This window comes from Momordica charantia (assembly GCF_013281855.1).
Source record: "Momordica charantia cultivar OHB3-1 chromosome 2 unlocalized genomic scaffold, Mcharantia_2.0 BLBB01000002.1, whole genome shotgun sequence".
Lineage (NCBI taxonomy): Eukaryota > Viridiplantae > Streptophyta > Magnoliopsida > Cucurbitales > Cucurbitaceae > Momordica > Momordica charantia.
The window spans coordinates 1,519,179-1,537,495 of record NW_028275160.1 but is presented as its reverse complement, the minus strand read 5'-3'; the positions used below and the strand labels follow the sequence as shown (position 1 = coordinate 1,537,495).

General features: G+C 36.4%; 5 protein-coding genes across 7 annotated transcripts; 2 read left to right on the top strand and 3 right to left on the bottom strand.

Moving 5' to 3' along the window:
• Positions 1 to 2,214: 2,214 nt before the first annotated feature.
• On the top strand, positions 2,215 to 4,810 carry CYCB1;4 (Cyclin B1;4). Its single transcript, XM_022297296.2, has 8 exons — positions 2,215 to 2,511; positions 2,830 to 2,960; positions 3,087 to 3,287; positions 3,391 to 3,516; positions 3,615 to 3,863; positions 3,966 to 4,127; positions 4,228 to 4,409; positions 4,493 to 4,810. Exons 1-8 carry the CDS (start codon positions 2,466 to 2,468, stop codon positions 4,635 to 4,637), a joined length of 1,242 nt encoding a protein of 413 aa, XP_022152988.1. The 5' UTR covers positions 2,215 to 2,465; the 3' UTR covers positions 4,638 to 4,810.
• A 27-nt stretch (positions 4,811 to 4,837) lies between these two features.
• On the bottom strand, positions 4,838 to 6,425 carry LOC111020596 (molybdopterin biosynthesis MoaE family protein). Of its 3 annotated transcripts, XM_022297300.2 has the most exons (3): positions 6,095 to 6,425; positions 5,714 to 5,886; positions 4,838 to 5,612 (listed from the first exon to the last, which is right to left on the bottom strand). In XM_022297300.2, the coding sequence occupies exon 3, from the start codon at positions 5,597 to 5,599 to the stop codon at positions 5,009 to 5,011; it is 591 nt and encodes a 196-aa protein (XP_022152992.1). In that variant the 5' UTR covers positions 5,600 to 5,612; positions 5,714 to 5,886; positions 6,095 to 6,425; the 3' UTR covers positions 4,838 to 5,008. The 3 variants fall into 3 exon arrangements, with proteins under 3 accessions (XP_022152992.1, XP_022152991.1, XP_022152990.1); XM_022297299.2 differs by lacking the exon at positions 5,714 to 5,886; XM_022297298.2 differs by lacking the exon at positions 5,714 to 5,886 and having other exon boundaries at positions 4,838 to 5,636; positions 6,095 to 6,424.
• Positions 6,426 to 6,801: 376 nt separating this feature from the next.
• On the bottom strand, positions 6,802 to 8,572 carry LOC111020595 (putative pectinesterase 63). Its single transcript, XM_022297297.2, has 4 exons — positions 7,926 to 8,572; positions 7,613 to 7,819; positions 7,271 to 7,515; positions 6,802 to 7,184 (listed from the first exon to the last, which is right to left on the bottom strand). The coding sequence occupies exons 1-4, from the start codon at positions 8,412 to 8,414 to the stop codon at positions 7,019 to 7,021; spliced, it is 1,107 nt and encodes a 368-aa protein (XP_022152989.1). The 5' UTR covers positions 8,415 to 8,572; the 3' UTR covers positions 6,802 to 7,018.
• A 2,315-nt stretch (positions 8,573 to 10,887) lies between these two features.
• Positions 10,888 to 12,738, bottom strand: LOC111020589 (putative pectinesterase 63). The gene is made up of 4 exons (XM_022297290.2): positions 12,177 to 12,738; positions 11,881 to 12,084; positions 11,528 to 11,772; positions 10,888 to 11,433 (listed from the first exon to the last, which is right to left on the bottom strand). The coding sequence occupies exons 1-4, from the start codon at positions 12,657 to 12,659 to the stop codon at positions 11,148 to 11,150; spliced, it is 1,218 nt and encodes a 405-aa protein (XP_022152982.1). The 5' UTR covers positions 12,660 to 12,738; the 3' UTR covers positions 10,888 to 11,147.
• Positions 12,739 to 14,444: 1,706 nt separating this feature from the next.
• Positions 14,445 to 18,196, top strand: LOC111020622 (transferring glycosyl group transferase). The gene is made up of 3 exons (XM_022297326.2): positions 14,445 to 15,378; positions 16,734 to 16,897; positions 16,988 to 18,196. Exons 1-3 carry the CDS (start codon positions 14,775 to 14,777, stop codon positions 18,071 to 18,073), a joined length of 1,854 nt encoding a protein of 617 aa, XP_022153018.1. The 5' UTR covers positions 14,445 to 14,774; the 3' UTR covers positions 18,074 to 18,196.
• Positions 18,197 to 18,317: the final 121 nt, after the last annotated feature.

Below are 18,317 nucleotides of genomic sequence, written 5' to 3'. Positions count from 1 at the left end.
TTTTATATTTGATTGATCATTCTATGGTTAAATTATAAATACAAAATGAACTATAACAATTATAAAGACAAACATGCAAAATATTTTTTTATATATACTGACAAATGATGTATATATTCCCAATAAGAGAATGGTCAGGTGGGATCCAATCGGTAAATAAATGTATATATACATAGAGAAATGTCAACAACGGAAAAAACTAATGAAAAGAAACGTGGGTGAGCAAAAAGCCAACACCAATGAAGGACCCTAAAACAAGCTAATGAATTTGTCATAAGCAAAGAAAGACGATCTTCTTAACTCGAAATGGCAAATGACTGGGAAGAGGAAAAGTTCGTTTTTTTGGTACCACCAAGAATAGATCTAGTGGAGACGGAGTGAGGCCTGTAGCTCAAAGGATTAGAGCACGTAGCTACGAACCACGATGTCAGGGGTTCGTCATGAGTAAAATTCAGCAGCTAAGACATTTTTCTCCTTGATCTCTACAATTGAGTTAAACCTCATGAATCATTCCTAACCTGTCTTCTCCTTATTCGAAATCTACACATCGTTTTCTTTTTTTTACTCTGCCTTAAACCCTATTAGGATCAACCAATACATTCAATCTAATAAAAAAAAAAATTAACTCATTGTCACTTTAATTATAAATATATTTTTTAAAAAGTATTTCATATTTGATATGGCAATGACAAGCACAATTCGTGAGATTTGATTAAATCAATTAAGCTCAAACCATGAAAATAAATTAAAACTCCCAAAATCATATAAATCAAATTGAAGCATTTTAAATAACAAGATTTGTAATTTAACCTAAATAATAGTAATACTAATATTATTAAACTTCTAAAAGAAATACTAATATTATTAAGGCCGTGGCTGTCGCATGCAATGGGGCTGGTCCATATGCCAAACTAAAAGTCGGCCGGGCCCATTATTGAAGGTGAACGGGCCCATACTAAACAAATCGGAGCGTCCAGCTCCAAGCTATCCCGAACTGCCCAGTCAGGTTCCCAACGGCTAGAAAATTCCAATTACAAATCAAACAGCACTCGGCCGTTGGATGAGATGCCCATCCAAAGTGCCCATTCAGGCTCCCCACGGGAACATTTCGAATCATTCTCAACGATTAAATGTATTTTCTTCTTTTAATTTTGTTTAGTACCACAGAAAGGTTCCAACTTATAACTTTGATCGTTGAGTTATACTCGTTTCACGTCTTTTTTTCTTTTAATTTGAATGCGAACATGGTTTTTTTATTATTATTTTTAAGCTTCCTAAATATATCCTTAAAAAATAGTTATGGACTAACAAAATCAATTTTTTTAAAAAATAAATCTAATATACCAAATCTAATCTAATAATCTATTTTTCAAATAGGGTGTGGATCCCAAAAAATAAATTTTTTTTAAATATAGTTTATCATGTATTTTCAGATAAGTGTACCTCACAAAATCAATTTCTCCAAAAACAGTTAATATTTTAAAAAAAATCAAAGTAAATATTATTATTATAAAAAAAATATTTAAAAGTTGAGAAGGCTGAAAACTTGCCAAATATTCCAACAAATATTAAAACCTTAAAATAATTTTTATAATAACAGGAAAATAGTTTGATAAATTAGTTCAGAGTAATTAAATTTGATAAATAATGTTCTCCTTGAAATTATATTATTTATGAATTTTATTTAGATAATATTAAAATCTTCTCAAGTGTTGAACATTTTTATTATAACGATGATATTTACTTTAAATTTTTAACTTTTTAAAAATATTTTATAAAATTTTAATTGTTGTAGAGAGATTAATTTTGCGGGTCCACTATTATTAAATTAGATTTGTTATATTATATTTAAAAAAATAATTTTGTTATTCTAAAATTATTTTTAAAATTCTAAAATTGTTTATATATATATATATATATATATAAACAAAATGAATGAATGCAAAGGTCAAGCAATTAAAAAAAAAAATCTGTAATTGGTTTATTTAGTCGAAGAGACGCATCCATGTTATTCCTAAATTCCCAAATACTGTCTGTGTTTTCTAATTTTTTTTAAAGACCGTACTGTTTCAGAAAATCCCTCCCAACGGCTAGAAAATTCCAATGCCCACGGCCGTTGGATGAGATGCCCATCTGACGGTCATTAATTCATAGGAAATTAGACCGTTGGCGGCATCCGCTCCCCAGGTTTAAAAGAAGAAACATCTTCCGCTACCATACAAATCCACAGTACATAGTAATTGATACAGAAACAAAGAAAAATTCTCAGATAACGATCGTGAAAGAGAAAAAGAAGAAGAAAGGGCATTTCGTTGTATGTGATCAACGAGGTGGCGACAGAAAACGCCGAAGAAAGAGGAGAGACGCGCAACAGTCGTCTCCAACTTTTTCTCCTCTCTCTGTTTCCAAGTCTTGAAGGAGTTTTCGGCAACAGTGCTCCGGAAATCGCAGAGAAGGAAGAATTAATGGCTGCTCGCGCTGTTGTTCCTCAGCGACACATGCGACTCAGAGGTGTGTTTCTTGTGCTAACCGATCAACATCTCATTGTTCTTGAGATGCAGAAGCTAATCTACATTTTTTTACCTATTTGAGTTCGATTCTTGTTGTGAAATTGTGACTTTTCTTATTTTCAACGGTTTCTTTTGGATTAATTTCTCTAGTGATTACTGGATTTTAGAGTGCTGTTTATGAGGATTTATCTTGATTCCGGCTCTTCTAATATTTTCTGATCATTAGGGCTTGATCTCGATTCCTGAGTTTTTCCTCATTTTTTCATACAATTCTGAATTAAATGTTTCACTTATTATTTTACTGTTTCGATTTTGAAAGGTGAAGTTAAGCCAAAGATGGTAGCTGCTGAAGGAAGAACCAGGCGAGTTCTTAAAGACATAGGCAATCTGGTGCCTGATGGAGCCGTGGAAGGGGGGAAACCCGGGCCTCAACCAGCAGAGAAGAACAAGGTAGAAAATTGGCTTTTCTCTTTAAAAACAAATTTCCTCTAGTTTTCTATATTTCACAAGGATTTATAAACTTTCTAGAAACAGAGAAAACAACATACTAAATCTTTGTGAAAACTTCATCTGCAGAAAGCAATCAGCAAAAAACTGGAGGGGGCGGTGAAGGGTGGCGATGTGGCGAAGGCTGCTGTGACTCAGAAGTGCAAAGCTGAGAAACAACTCACTGTTCTCCGCTCCGCCAATGAGAGAAATATAATCATTATCAGCGATACTAAATCGAGAGACAAGAACAAGAAGTCCCTGACTTCAACCCTCAGTGCCAGAAGCAAGGTAATGTCTCCTACATATATACCTTTTATTTTTTACCAAATCCATTGTGATATTGCTGGTTATCTTCTGCTAAGTTTGATTGCTACCAAATTTGATTCTAAAGGCTGCTTGTGGACTTACCAATAATCCACGGGATTCAGTAGCTAATATTGATGCAGCAGACGCTAACAACGAACTGGCAGTAGTTGAATACATCGATGACATGTACAAGTTTTACAAGCTTGCAGAAGTATGCAACATTTTGCTCTCTATTGCTATTTTTTTCTGTGTGTATGTGCTCCGCTCTATTCTTTCCTTTCTGTAACATTTGGAACTTTTTTGCCATAGGATGAGAGTAGGGTATCGGATTACATGGGTTCACAGCCAGATCTGAATGCTAAGATGAGATCTATCCTCGTAGATTGGTTGATAGAAGTTCATCGCAAGTTTGACCTGATGCCGGAAACCCTTTACCTCACTGTAAACATTGTCGACAGATTCCTCTCTTTGAAGACCGTGCCAAGGAGGGAACTTCAATTAGTAGGCATCAGCTCTATGCTAATAGCATGTAAATATGAAGAGATTTGGGCTCCGGAGGTAAATTATTTATTTCTTCTTTTCTTTTTCCTAAATGATTTAAATCACCCATCACTCCTCTTTGATTTCTTCTGACTTATAATTTGGATGTCGATTATACAGGTCAATGATTTTGTGAATATATCTGCTAATACTTACCAAAGAGAACAGATTCTAGCGATGGAGAAAACAATTTTGGGCAGGCTGGAATGGCTCCTTACAGTTCCTACACCTTATGTTTTTCTTGTTCGATATGTTAAGGCTTCTGACTCGTCTGATGAGGAGGTGGATGGGGTTCTCAACTTTTTGGTTGCATTAAATTGCATGACAATGTTCTTGTAAGAATCGAGAAATGTTGAATATTGAAGAAATTGTGGTTTTTCAGGTGGAGAACATGGTATTTTTTCTGGCTGAGCTCGGTGTGATGAACTATCCCGTAGCAACATCATACAGCCCTTCAATGATTGCTTCAGCTGCTGTTTATGCTGCACGGCGCACCCTTCATAAGAGCCCTGTCTGGACAGCAACTCTGCAGCACCATACAGGCTATGTTGAAGATGAGTTGAAGTATTAAAAACGTCCCCTTTTGCCTGGCTAATTATGCAGTAACTTCAAAATCTGAATTATATGCAAATAAATTTGTGTGACAGGGAATGCGCGGAACTCCTGGTGAACCTGCACCGTGGAGTTGCAGATGGCAAGCTCAAGGCCGTGTACAGAAAATATTCGAGTCCAGATCGTGGTGCAATTGCTCTTCTTCCTCCAGCTAAAAGTCCAAGTGAAGAAAATGTATGAGAAGGCGGATTTGTCAACTGTTCTTTAATTATTGTGGATGATCATTTTGCTGTAATGATCTTTAGCTTTAGCGCTCTCTGTATTATTCGAGCTGCTTAATTACTCCACTAATTCCTTAGGCATTGTGTGAAGAGGATCAGGATTTCAATATATTTCAGTCTTTTGGAATCTTCTCTCAGATCTTCATCATGCTCTTAAAATTCAAGGATAACAATAATGTTTGAATCAGAAAAGAAAATATTGGGTGGGGGAGAAAGTTTTGAATCTTCTCCCAGAAAAACATTGTTGGGTTCTCCCTTAATTGCTCTAAAAATTCGAGGATTACAATAACATCTGAATGAATCAGAAAGGAAACTAAAATATTGCCCTTCTTAGCCAATGTTGTGTTGTAGGTTACCTTCATCGTGTTCTTCATTCACCTTAATTTTGGAGCCACAGCAGCTCTTCCTGCTATGCCTTAGAGATTCAGCTTCGTTTTGGTTCTGATCTGCTCCCTTCTTCCCAAGCTCCAATCTTCTGTCCATAAACTCTGAATTCTCCTTCCATACCTCTCCATTATCATAAACTTCCTTTTTCCATATTGGCACAGACGCCTTGAGCTCATCAATCACGAAACGGCAAGAATCCATTGCATCAGCTCGATGAATAGCTGAAACCGCAATAAACACACTAATCTCCCCCACAGGAACAGGGCCAAGGCGGTGCGCAACTGCCATCGAATGGAGGTTCCACGATGACCTAGCAGACGAACAAATTGATTTGATGCTCCGAATTGCCATTGGTACATAAGCCTCGTACCGCAGTTCCACCACTGTCTTGCCTTCAAAATTGTCCCGAGTGGTGCCTGAAAATGTAGAGATGGCGCCGGCTTGTGGAACGCTGACGAACTTTATGTATTTGGCCATGTCGATTGGGATGTTCTCTTCTAAGATTTCAACCAGAGTTCTCTCCTCCGAATCCATTTCTTGTCCAAATCTGTAAGGTATCGTTCAACTCCAGCTGTAAATTCAGTAAACAAATTTCACTAGAGAAGAAATTGAAATCAAAGTTGTTCAGCGTTGCAGAATTAGAAGTACTATTTAGTATTTTCTTTGGTAGATTCAGTGATAACAATTATCGAAATCGACGGAGAAATTCTTGAAAGTGAGTGGACACGAAGCCGAATCGGACCGAGAGGAATCGATCGATACACAACACGGTTGCACTCAGAATTCTCTTAAATCGAGAGCCGAATCGAATGCATGATAACCTAAAAAAAGTATCGCGAGTTGACTCAGAGACATTGCTGTGCTCGATAATAATCCCTTTCAAATCAAACCGATAAGAAACGGACGAGAACACTCAGCAGTGGATACGCAGGAGAAAAAATCGAGATAAAAACGGATTTGAAGTGAAATTGATTCGAAAACCTTTACAAATCAGTCACGAACGCGAGACAATCAAAGGCAGAAACAAACCTGTTCAATTCGCGGAAGGAAACAGCGTCCACTCTACTTTCAGAGACGCTCCATGAAATCCACGAACCGCAGCTCTTTGAATCGAAAATGATTACCGAACAGCGTTCGCAGAAAGTGTAATCGAGCTTGCCGATTAAGCTCTTGAGCCAGAAACTTGGATAATCTGCATCAGGCGGTGAAGATGATTCGGCAAGAAGAAAGAATCCGATACCCACAATTCGACCCGCAGAGCATTTTCCGGTCTGTGGGCTCTGATTCTGAAGCAAAGATAAGGCAGTGGAACGGGCTGCCTTGGGCTTGCGTGGGTTGACTGGCTCCAATTCTTTGAATTTCTAACTCTGGAGATTGATAAATAAATATATAATTCAATCATCTCATAATAAATTAAGATTAAAATTACAACACTAGGAAAAAAAAAAGAAAAAAAGAAAAAAGAGTTTTATAGAATTATTGTTTTCTTATAAGAAGCCATCAAATTATCAATTGACTTTCTTAGTTTAAGTTTGATCTTCAATCCATGAACTAAAAGGTTCCCACACATGGAATTATTATTTTTAAAATTAAAATTCAAGGAACCAAATTTCACCGTCATTATTGGGCTGGAATGGGCCGGGCTGACCAAAAAAGTATAGGCCCAAGCCCAAATCCAACCAGCCTAATCAAATATATATTATACTTTAAATTAACTTTTTGTCCCGAAATTCGAATTATTTTATTTACTCCTGAAAAAACTAGTACATTTATTATTCTCCAAAAAATGGAATCAATTACAATAGAACGGCATATAATTTGAATGCCATTTATAAAAAGTCGGAACCAAAAAAGCCCATACGCGGAAGAAAAAGTAATTGATTGCCGAGTGCTATATGTTCTATAAATGAAACTCCCACTTCTTGCAATCGCCATTGTTAAAATTTAAAGCCTCTATGCCTCAGGATTGGGAGGAGGAAGCAACCATTTGTCACTTTGCAAGAACCCAAGGCTGACGAAGGGCTTCACTTCCACATCGCTCAATTGCTTGCTGTATTTCACACGTCCACTTGGTTCCGACCCCGGTCCCGAACACTTGTATTCTCCGAACAAAACAGTGCTGCACATACAACAACAACAATACCACGCCATTACTAGAAACACGAAAAAAATCGTTCTAAACTTTTATAAGGTCTCTTATCTTACCTGTCAAAGCCAGGATGTTTCATGTCGTTCCAGCCTTCGGGATTGATGATGTCAGCCATGGTCGTGTAGGCGAAGACAGTTCTGGACCTAGCCATCCAAGCTCTTCCTAGGTAAGTGTTTTTGCCGCCAGTTCCTGTAATGCTGCCATGCACGAATGAATATCCACTGGGGTCAGATTCTTCTTCTCTTGAATGTGCTGTGATCACTGCCAATCCCCCATCTCCCACCACATCCAGCTGACTATTCTGCAAAATTACTCACACAATTATATGTAAGCTCAAGAGATCAATTAAATTAATTACTATTATTATATCTAATTAATTAAATTGTGGTCATATGTACCAAATAAAGAGATGTTCCTTTCCCGAAAATGAAATCGACTGTCCCTTGAATGAAGCAATCCTTGTAGAGATGCAAACCGTCATCATCACAAAGAGTGTCTTGAAACCCAATGAATTTGCAATTGTAAACCGCCGCTTTGGTCCCCATTAGTCTGGCCGCTAATGCTTGTGCTCCTTTTCTTTTTCCATCTGGCCTCGGTGATGAATTCTGATAATTAATACATCCAACAAATTAAATTAATTATAAATCCATATAACACACAAATAAATAAATAAAATTATAAATGAGCAATAATAATTAATTAGTTAATTACCACGATGATGAGATTGGCAGCGGTGAAATAATCAGACTCAACAGTCAATGTTGCACTGTAGACAGTGCCAAATTTGTTTGCATCGCCATCAAATGTCAAATTGGGCATATTATTAGGAGACCCATAAAGGGTAACGAATGGCTTTGTTCTCTCAATCTTAAGCTTCTCTTTGTAAACTCCTCCTCCGATCCAAATCACAACTCGTTTGGTGTTACCTGTGGGCACGCTGTTGATGGCTTCTGTGACGGTCTTGAAATCTCCACTTCCGTCGGCCCTCACCTTAACCACGGTGGCGCCCTCTTCGGCAGCCACGAGCGCTGGATCCAGCTCCGCCTTGCGATCGGCTAACGGCTTCACATTGTCGGAAAACCATTTGTTTACTTGCGACTTGTCGGCCGGCACAGGCGGCGAAGCAGCCAAGATGAGTGCAAAGGTTGCCAACAGAGTCAGCAATCTAGTTAGAGAGAGGGCATCAATGCAATATTTCATAGCTGGAGAATTTGTGTTTGGGTAATTGTTTTTTTGGGTTTTTTTTTTTTTTTTGGTTTTGAGATGTGATTGAATGGTTTGAAGATGTTGGAATCAAAGTGGGGAAGGGTGGGATTATATAGGGGAAGATGGAGAAAACAGAACCATGAAGTGGCGTGAGATTTTGAGTGGATTTCGTGTTTTACTTGAATCTCCGTTTTACCAGCTCAAACTCAAAAGATTTGTTCAACTACAATTATATACGTATTTCTAATTCAAAAAATTAAAACAAGTGAGTCTCTAAATAATCGACAAGTGTCTACTTTTTATTTTTTTAATTATAAAAATTAAACCCTGAGTTATGTTTTCCTCGTAAATATGAATTAGAAGATTGCTCTCATCAACTTACTAAGGATTAAAATCTCTGTCATATCAGTGAAATTATATACCAACCAGATTTGAATTCTATTTTAGTTTTTAAATTTTTACATCTATGTCTCTAAACTTTCAAAATATCTATTAATTTTAGTTTCTATAACTTAAAAAAATGGATTGTTTTGGCCTTTGAAATTAAACTTATATTTATGTCTATTTTATTTGTTCATAAACTTTAATAAAAGTAGTCATTTCTGTCCTTACTTTTATTTTTTGATTTTAAGAAATTAATAACACTACTTTTAAATCTAAGTTGAAATAGTTTTACTGTTTTAGGCCAATAAATTTTAAGGTGTAAAATAATATAAAAAATAACCAAAATGATCCCATCTTGAAAGCTGAGAGACTTAAATATATATTTTTATATGTGTAGATATCAATACCTTTCATATATACAGGGTGAAATGTAAAATTGAGATATTTATATTTTAAACGATCACGGATAGCTTCAAAAGAGGCTAGGGGCTCGGGTTAATTAAGGGTGAATAGGTTCAAACCCTATTAGGAATTAATAATTATTATGTGACAAATTCCTATGTATTTTCTGATATCAAATATTGTAGGGTCGGACAGAAAAATATCAATTGTCAACTAAAGTATAACTTAGCATGTTAAGTCATATATACTTAACCAATTGATTGAGAGTTCGAATCTGTACCCCACATATTATATTATTTAAGATATTTAAATTAACAAATAAATATTATATCATCTTTAAGTAAGTTTAAAATATATTAATATTATATTAGTGATATTTTGTTGATACTTTACGGCATATCTGAATGATGAGATAACGAAAGATGTGGATGATAATACCTACATATGTACGAAAATTTGGTAAGGCGACAAAGGAAAAGTAAAGGCATTAGATTTTAGGTTGGGGTTTTAAGTTTTGGAAGCGAGCAATAAAAGTAAGAAGACAACGCCCACCGCCTTGTGGGATTCTCCGTCTCCCTGCAGCGTTGATTTGTGGTGTCACGGCGACTCTGGTAGTGCTACAACCGGCGCCAGCAAAAGCGACGTGTCGTGCGTCGTCTCACAACAGTCTTACACCGAATGGTCCAAATTGATTGACTTAATCAGAAAGAAGATGCCAACTTTTAGCGGAAGATGAACAAAACTTACGCCAATAATTTTTATCTTTTTTCACAATCAAATCCGAGTTAAAAGGATTATTTTTGCATTGTGTAACCATTTAATCTCTATCCTGAAAATTTTAATAAAAAAATTTAAGGGATAAAAATAAAAACCAGGTTTTTAATTCATAAATACATAATTTGGTATATAGAGACTAAACTGTTTTTAATCTTAATAAACTCTACTACATCTTTCCTTTGTTATTTTCTTTTCTTAATGTGTCCTAAATAATTTTTTTTTCCACAATGTTCCAAATAAAATATGTGCTTTTTTTTTTCATCTTCTAAATAACTCATGCACACCCTCACAAAAAGAAAAACACAGTGGTGTTTTTGTTATAATGATTGTAACACTATATATAATATATATTGAAAAAAAAGATAGACTATTGATGTTACTCAAGAATGCGAAACTCTTATTACTTGATAGTAAAGTTAGATATGAAATCCTTTCCGAACAAAAAAAAAAAGTTAGATATGAAATCATTTCCTTATAATTTTTTAATGGTGATCATTGGAATATACCTATTGTATCATGTAAAGACCTAAATATTATTCTTTATTTAATTTGACATACAGAGTTATTGTTATAATTATGGTAATGCTATTAATTTTAGAAAATAAATATCATTATTGTTGTTAGTGTCGAATTTGAATTTTTAAAAAACAAAAAATTGAGGTTAAAAAATTCAAATTTGGTGCCATATTAGATACAAATGAGATTGAGGAAGAGATTGAGAAGATTATCTAAAAAAGGCTTGAGAGATGCAATAATCAATTTGCATTTTCACCTATAATTATTATTTAGGACCAATTAATTAATTTGCCCATGCAAGCCTTTTCTAGAGTAGTTAAACTACAATATACTCCAAAGTCTAAACAGATGAAAATAGCCTGAAACTTTAGAAATAAGAAAAGCGTAATATATGTTATTCTCGGAAAAATGTAGTGAATTATAATAATAATATATGTGGTACAATAAGAATTGATTGGCTTGCAATAATTATGAAAATGCCATCAAAAGATAATAAGTAGCTAACAAGCTTAGGACGACGTAGCCCATATGTGGAAGAAAAAGTAGGCTAGGTGATTGCCGAGTGCTATATATATCTCTGATCTGGTATGTAAATGAATTAATTCCCCACTTCTTGCAATCACTGCGGCATTACTAAAGTGGATCTCTCTAAGCCTTAGGGTCAGTGGGAGCCTTAGGATCAGTGGGAGCCTTAGGATCCTTAGGATCAGTGGGAGCCTTAGGATCCTTAGGATCAGTGGCAGCCTTAGGATCCTTAGGATCAGTGGGAGCCTTAGGATCAGTGGGAGGAGGAAGCAACCATTTGTCACTTTGAATGAAATCAAGGGTGAGGTATGGCTTCACTTCCTTATCGGTCAATTCTTTGCCGTATTTCACACGTCCAGTTCGATCTGCCCCCGGGCCCGTACACTTGTGTTCTGCGAAAAAAACAGTGCTGCATGCAGTACAACAACAGTCACATTGTTAAAGACGGATGTTACCATTAAAAATTTGACACAGGACAAAGACACAGAATGCGAAATTCTTACGCGTCAAAGCCATGATGGCGCATGTCGTGCCAGCCTTCGGGATGAAGGATGTCAGCAATGGTGGTGTAAGAGAAGATAGTTTTGGACCTCGGCTTCCAGGCTCTTCCCAAGTAAGTGTTTCTGCCACCAGTTCCTACAATGCTGCAATGCACAAATGAATATCCACTGGTGTCTGATTCTTCTTCTCTTGAATGTGCCGTGATCACTTTCAATTTCCCATCTCCCAGCACATCTAGCTCACTGTTCTGCAACATTGCTCGCCCACACATACAATGTTAATTCATTCAAAACATTTATTATATATTTTTAATTAATTAATTAATTTGGGATCGATGATATATTATATAGTATACCAAATAAAGAGACGTTCCTCTCCCAAAAATGAAATCGATAGTCCCTTGAATGTAGCAATCCTTGAAGAGATGCAAACCAGCGTCGTCACAGAGAGTATCTTGAAACCCATAGAATTTGCAATTGTAAACGGCCGCTTTATCCCCCATCAGTCTGGCTGCCAATGCCTGTTGTCCTGGTTTTCCATCCGGCCTTGGCGACGTATTCTGATCACGTAATTAATTAATTAAACAAAGCCACGTCACCATATAATTAACACATAACTTAAATTATAAATAAGTAGTAAATTAATTCTTACAATGATGTTGAGATTGGCAGCAGTGAAATAGTCAGACTCCACAATCAACGTTGCGCTGTAGACGGTTCCGTACTTTTTGGCAACGCCGTCAAATGTCAAATTGGGGACATTGGCAGGAGATCCATAGAGAGTGACAAAAGGCTTTGCTCTGTCAACAAGAAGCTTCTCTTTGTAAACTCCTCCTCCGATCCAGATCACAACTCGGTTCGTGTTGCCTTTGGGAACGCTGTTGATGGCTTCGGTGATGGTCTTGAAATCTCCACTTCCGTCCGCCATTACCTTTACCACTTTGGCGTTCTTTTCTGCGGCCACCAGCTTTGGGTCCAGCTCCGCCTCACGACCGGCTAACGGCTTCACATTCTCCGAAAACCAGCTGTTTAGTTTCGTCTTATCGGTCGGTATAGGTGGCGACACGCCGTAGATGCATATCGGTAGTACTGCTGCCAACAAAACAACCAACTTAATGCCGCCCCAATATTTCATAACTCTTCTTCTTCTTCTTTCTAAATTCTATTTTCTATTTTCTAAATTGCGTCTTTATTTTATCTGTTTGAAGATGATGTCCGAATTGGAACTGCATGGGGAAGATTGATTATATACACGAACTCGGAGAATACACAGCCACGTGCGCCACGAGAGGCTACCACTGCTCTTCGCTCTTTTCTCAACAACCCATTTACTAAAATCGCACATTTCCTTTTTTTAGCCTAAATTTTGTCTTTTAAAAATTCAAACTCAACACTAACATCAATAATAATGATATTTTTTTTTTCTAAATTACATATATAGCAATAATATTTAAGTATTTATCTGATATGGTAGGTATATTCTAATGACTACCATTAAAAAATTGATAGTTAAACATGAATGTAGAAAAGAAAAGAGAGAAAATATATTTTTCTTTTTTAAAAAAAGAAAATAAAGTATTTTTTAATGGTAGTATACAGTCATCTAAATATTATTCTTAAAATGCAGCTAGTGAGAGAGAGATTTTGTTGTTTGTTAAACGTTAAAGTCATGGTAGTTCTTGTGGTGCCAGCCTTGAGGATGAATCATGTCAGCCATGGTAGTGCAAGAGAAGATATAGTTTTGGAATTTGGCTTCGCAAGCTCTTCCCAAGTAAGTATTTTTGCCACCAAGTTCCTATATAATATTGCAATGCACGAATGATAACATCTCACTTGCCATCTGATTCTTCTTCCCTTGAATGTGTGCTGGGATCCTCGCTATCCACGTACATCCACCACACATATAATGTAAGCTAAAGAAATTACCATATATATTTAACACATATATATGTAAGCTAAAAATGTTGGAATTAATTTGATAATTAATTTATGCGTGGGTAACAAAGCTATTTAATGGACATATGAATGATCCTAATTATAGATCTATGACTTCGTGGGATGATTTGTTAAAATCAGCCAATTAATTTGAGGGGATTATGGAAAACTTTAACATTAACATATAAATATTTGATCCCAAACATTATTGCCCATATTTGATTCAGATTGCATAGTTGAGGAAGACCATAAACCACAACTTCTTGTCGTTCATGGTCAATCTACCTAATGGTTCAGGTAATTATTTTGGTTTTCTTCCATGATCTTGGTCTTTATTGTTATGAAATTTTATGGTTTTTATTATAGAATAATCATGAATTAGGATTTCTTTGATTTTTCCAACAAAAGAGATTACCATATTTATAAAAATATTATATTCACTTTGAGATATATTAAATCATTAATATACATTTATAGAGTTCTATTCTAAATCAATTGACAATAAGAAAATAGCTCAAGCTTATTTATAAAAAAATTTTAGCCCTTAAAAGTGGGATCTTTAGTATACTCTCTCAATATCATGAGTTGACAAGATCCTAGTTTGAACATTTTGGACTTTGATTCTATATAAATATCCAATTCTTTAGTTGAAAACAAAATTGACGATCCCTTATGCAAACTTGCGTCATCACATATAGTATCTTGAAACGCAATGGTTGTATTTATCCTCCAATAATCTGGTGGCTAATGCTTGTGATCCTTTTCTCTTCCATCCGACCTTGTCATCAGGCAAAGAACCTCACATTCTCGTTTAAAAGAGTCTATTTCTTTACAATATTCCGATTTGTTTAGGTGTGGTGGGGGAGAAAAACAGTGGAGATGAGTGTAAAGCTATCAAGAGAGTCAATTTTTTTTAAAATGAAGATGGTCTTTGATTTTGTATTTCTCTTCTAATCGTCAAATATTTAATTGCGGCAAGCATAACCTCTTCTTTTACGATTGACGAGCGAGTATTTTCCAAGACAAAATACCTTAATTTCTTTATTTTATTTATTTCTTATTTTTTATTTTTTCTGTTTGAGGAACTAATTTCCATTTTCCAGTTACCTTCACGCCGCAAGGCGGCTATAAACTCCCGACTGAACTGTTTGCGTTCACTTCAATTCCAGAGTTGAGGGTAGCGCCGCCCTCACTTCCCGGCGAGCTGACACCTGATCCTCCGTCCTCTTCCTCTGCTCCGGCGATGTCAGATTGATCGCCGCCGCCGCTTCATTATCAATGATTCTGTAATTTCTCTCTCTCTCTCTCTCTAAAGATGGTCGGTCACAAGAGGCATATTCTTCCCCTCTTCCTCCTCATATCTGTTTCCATCCTCTTCTTCTTCACTCATTTCTACTCCTCCATTCCCCCTTCCTTCCCTTCAAACCCTAACCCCGATTTCGCTCTCAATCGGAAAACCTCCGACGCAAAAACCTCTGGTTTCACTCTAATCGTTAAGGTTCTTGCTTACAATCGCCTTGATTCCGTGTCCCGCTGCCTTCGGTCCATCGCCAATGCGGATTATCTCTCGGATCGCGTCCATCTCCATGTCTACATTGATCATTTCCCTCACGACGATGCACATATCAACCTCAATGAGTCGCATCGGATTTTGCAATTCGTTGATAAATTCTACTGGAGTTTCGGGGAAAAGATTGTGCACTATCGGACGGGGAACGCGGGTTTGCAAGCGCAGTGGTTGGAGGCGTGGTGGCCGAGCTCTGACAATGAGTTTGCGTTCGTTGTGGAAGATGATTTGGAAGTCTCGCCGCTTTATTATAAGTTCCTGAGGACTTTAATTCTGAATTATTATTATAACACTTCGAATTATGCTCCTTCAATCTACGGAGCTTCGCTGCAGCGACCAAGGTTTGTTCCAGGTACCACTTTTCTTTTCGATTGTGTGCAATAACCGAACTCTAGATCATAAATGTTCTGTTCATGGATCTGATGAATGTTTGTAGATAAAGTTGTAATGTACTTATTTGTCTTGTTTTAAGCGATACAGAGTGGCGGGGTGGAAAATTCTTAGTTGGTTGAAGTTTCCAAGCCTTTCTTGCTATTAATTGTCAGTTTGTCCCCGATCTATGTCCATAGCTGCAGATAATGCCCTTTGAGAGTAATACATTTCACTAGTTAATTTCTGTAAGAAGGGATGCTTCCTTTCATATTCTTTTCAGGAGACAACGATAGGACTCAACCTGACATAAGCTTGTCCATTTGTGCATATTGAAAACCTCTCGAATTATACTCCTTCATAAACCGTGTGTTGTTACTTTGTGTGGCAGACTGCAGTGGCTCATTTACTAAACGAACATCTGGTTCAGGTTTTTGCCTAATTGCAGAAGTTTGGACATTATGCTTTAATGTAACTCTCTTTCAAAAATGTATTATGATTTTTCCTTTCGGTGCCCTAGTTTATCCTCCTTAGTTTGTGTCCATATTGTTGGTACTAATATCTTGTGGGCTCAATGAGACGTTCTGCTTGAAATAACATGATGGTAAGGAGACGATGGGTCCTAATCACTTAGGGGGTAGAATCTGTGGTAAAACTTAACTGTCATGGATTGAAGCTTGTACAATTACCATCCTTTGTTCACACTATTTGATTATAGGATTCTTTTTCTTTTTCTTTTTCCTTGTTCATGTTTTGATTTAGTTACTTGTCTGTAATTATTCTATGTAGAGGAGAGGCTAAAGGGACTTCAGACTTTACAAGTGTAACTATTGCCTTCTGAATCCTTCGTGATTCCTGAATGGATTGCATAATTGTTATTCTTTTATATCCAACATCTACACAAGCAATATATCTAGTGCAATTTTTTTTTGGATAGGATATATCTACTGCACTCTGATTCATTGTTGGCCTTAGATCCTTAGAATTGGATCGATACAACTTTATACTGATAAAACTTCTTATAGAAATAAATCTACCTTGAATTCTAAGCAATCCTTTTCCCCCCTGCAGTTTCATACTTTTATGCAAATTGTATTTTGTTATTCTCACAAATCTGTATGATGTACGGAGTAATTTATTTCTCATGTCTTCAGCTTCTTATCTTTCTAAATATAATCGTTCAGAACAAGATTTTAAAAGTTCAGCAAAAAGTTGGGAAATGGTTTTTTTCTTTTTCTTTTTTTTTTCCCTGTTCCTGCACAATTGCCTAGATTCCAGAAACAGGTGCAACTTCTCTGCCTTCAACCTAAGCCATTGCCAATTGTTTACTGTGTACAGGTAAACATGGTAACAAAATAAGGTTGGATGACAGCACCAGAATCTTTTTGTACCAGTTGGTTGGCACTTGGGGTCAACTTCTCTTTCCAAAGCCTTGGAAGGAGTTTAGATTGTGGTATGATGAGCACAAGGCGATGGGCATCAAACCAATGCTTGATGGCATGGTATCCATAGTTATTTATTTTATCTGGTGATGTAGATGTTTCATTCTTAATTTATTCTTATATTTAAATCTGTTTGTGGATTATTTGCAGGTGACAACAGGATGGTATAAGAAGATGGGAGAAAGAATATGGACTCCTTGGTTTATTAAATTTATCCATTCTCGTGGATATTTCAATATATACACCAATTTTTTACTTGAGAGAGCACTGAGTACTTCTCACAGGGATGCTGGTGTTAATTATGGAAAAACGGCTGGTCCTGATTCACACTTACTGGATGGAAGCTCACTTAATTTCGATCTCCTGGAGATGAAGCCTTTAACTGATTTGCAGTGGTATGATTTCTGCTTTAGAGAAGTGATTCCTCAAAGAATTGTTAAAAGCAAGAGCGAGCTTGGTTCTGTTATTCACTCTGTTCAGAAACACCAAAACATAATCATTGTGAGCATATTTGGCGTATCGGAGTCCATGATAAGGAATTTTCTTTGCCACTTTGAGAGATTGAACATAAGGAACTATGTTTTGTTGGGCCATGAATCTGAGTTGCTCTATGATCTAACGAGAAGAGGACATCCAGTAATTTGTGCAGACCCATTTCTGAAGACTATCAAAACTTCCAAATCTATGGCTTTGGAAGGCACCAGGTCAGAACTGGCAAAGTTAGTTCTAGCAAAGTTCTACATTATTAAGTCATGCTTGGAACTTGGGTACAATCCAGGATTGGTCGATGAAAATATCCTTTTTGTCAATGGTGGTGACCCATTAGCAGACTTCAGTCTTGCTGACAATATCTTTATTGGGCAGAGCTTCGAACTTTTCTTCGTTAAAAGCTCATCCTCTGCCCAAAAGATGTGGGCTAATCATATCGTTCCCGAGGCTGAAGTCATGGTAGAGTCTTTGATGAGTAAAGGTTCAAAAGACGGTACTAGTTTTGTAGGCATAACAACAAAATTATTGGAACAACATGGTACTAAATTTAGAACAGCTGATGAGATGAGTTTTGGTGTGAATATTGGTAATAGTCCGACGAACACATCATTAGGGGATGGGAAAAGGTTCGTATTTTGGCCTGCAGATGTGAATATTAATCATGTAGAGAAACGGCTTGAGGAGTTGGGTTTTTGGATCATTGATGGTGATTTTTCTTGCAAAGGTGTTTACTGTAATGGATCGTAGCATTCTGACTTCAATAATGCCCAAACAACAATTTTTTTGTAGTTCTTATTCCTCATCTTTTATACTGAATTCTACACGAGATATTATTTCAAAAAAGTAATACTAGAAATTGGCTTTTGTCCAGTCAATGTGCAGGAACTTCTTTGTTTCCAATCTTTTTTATCTTTTTTCCCATACAAAGCTTGTGTCTGCCTGTAGGCATGAACTTGGAAATGCCACTAGGTAGCACTCTCAAGTTGCTTTT

Coding starts and splice junctions, on each gene's coding strand:
- LOC111020589 (XM_022297290.2), bottom strand. CDS start 12,659: ATGAAATATTGGGGCGGCATTAAGTTGGTTGTTTTGTTGGCAGCAGTA. Junction 12,085..12,176: donor CTGCCAATCTCAACATCATT/GTAAGAATTAAT, acceptor TTACGTGATCAG/AATACGTCGCCAAGGCCGGA. Junction 11,434..11,527: donor CGCCATCATGGCTTTGACGC/GTAAGAATTTCG, acceptor TACTGCATGCAG/CACTGTTTTTTTCGCAGAAC.
- LOC111020622 (XM_022297326.2), top strand. CDS start 14,775: ATGGTCGGTCACAAGAGGCATATTCTTCCCCTCTTCCTCCTCATATCT. Junction 15,379..16,733: donor GCGACCAAGGTTTGTTCCAG/GTACCACTTTTC, acceptor TACTGTGTACAG/GTAAACATGGTAACAAAATA. Junction 16,898..16,987: donor AACCAATGCTTGATGGCATG/GTATCCATAGTT, acceptor GATTATTTGCAG/GTGACAACAGGATGGTATAA.
- LOC111020595 (XM_022297297.2), bottom strand. CDS start 8,414: ATGAAATATTGCATTGATGCCCTCTCTCTAACTAGATTGCTGACTCTG. Junction 7,820..7,925: donor CTGCCAATCTCATCATCGTG/GTAATTAACTAA, acceptor ATTAATTATCAG/AATTCATCACCGAGGCCAGA. Junction 7,516..7,612: donor AAGGAACATCTCTTTATTTG/GTACATATGACC, acceptor GTAATTTTGCAG/AATAGTCAGCTGGATGTGGT.
- LOC111020596 (XM_022297300.2), bottom strand. CDS start 5,599: ATGGATTCGGAGGAGAGAACTCTGGTTGAAATCTTAGAAGAGAACATC.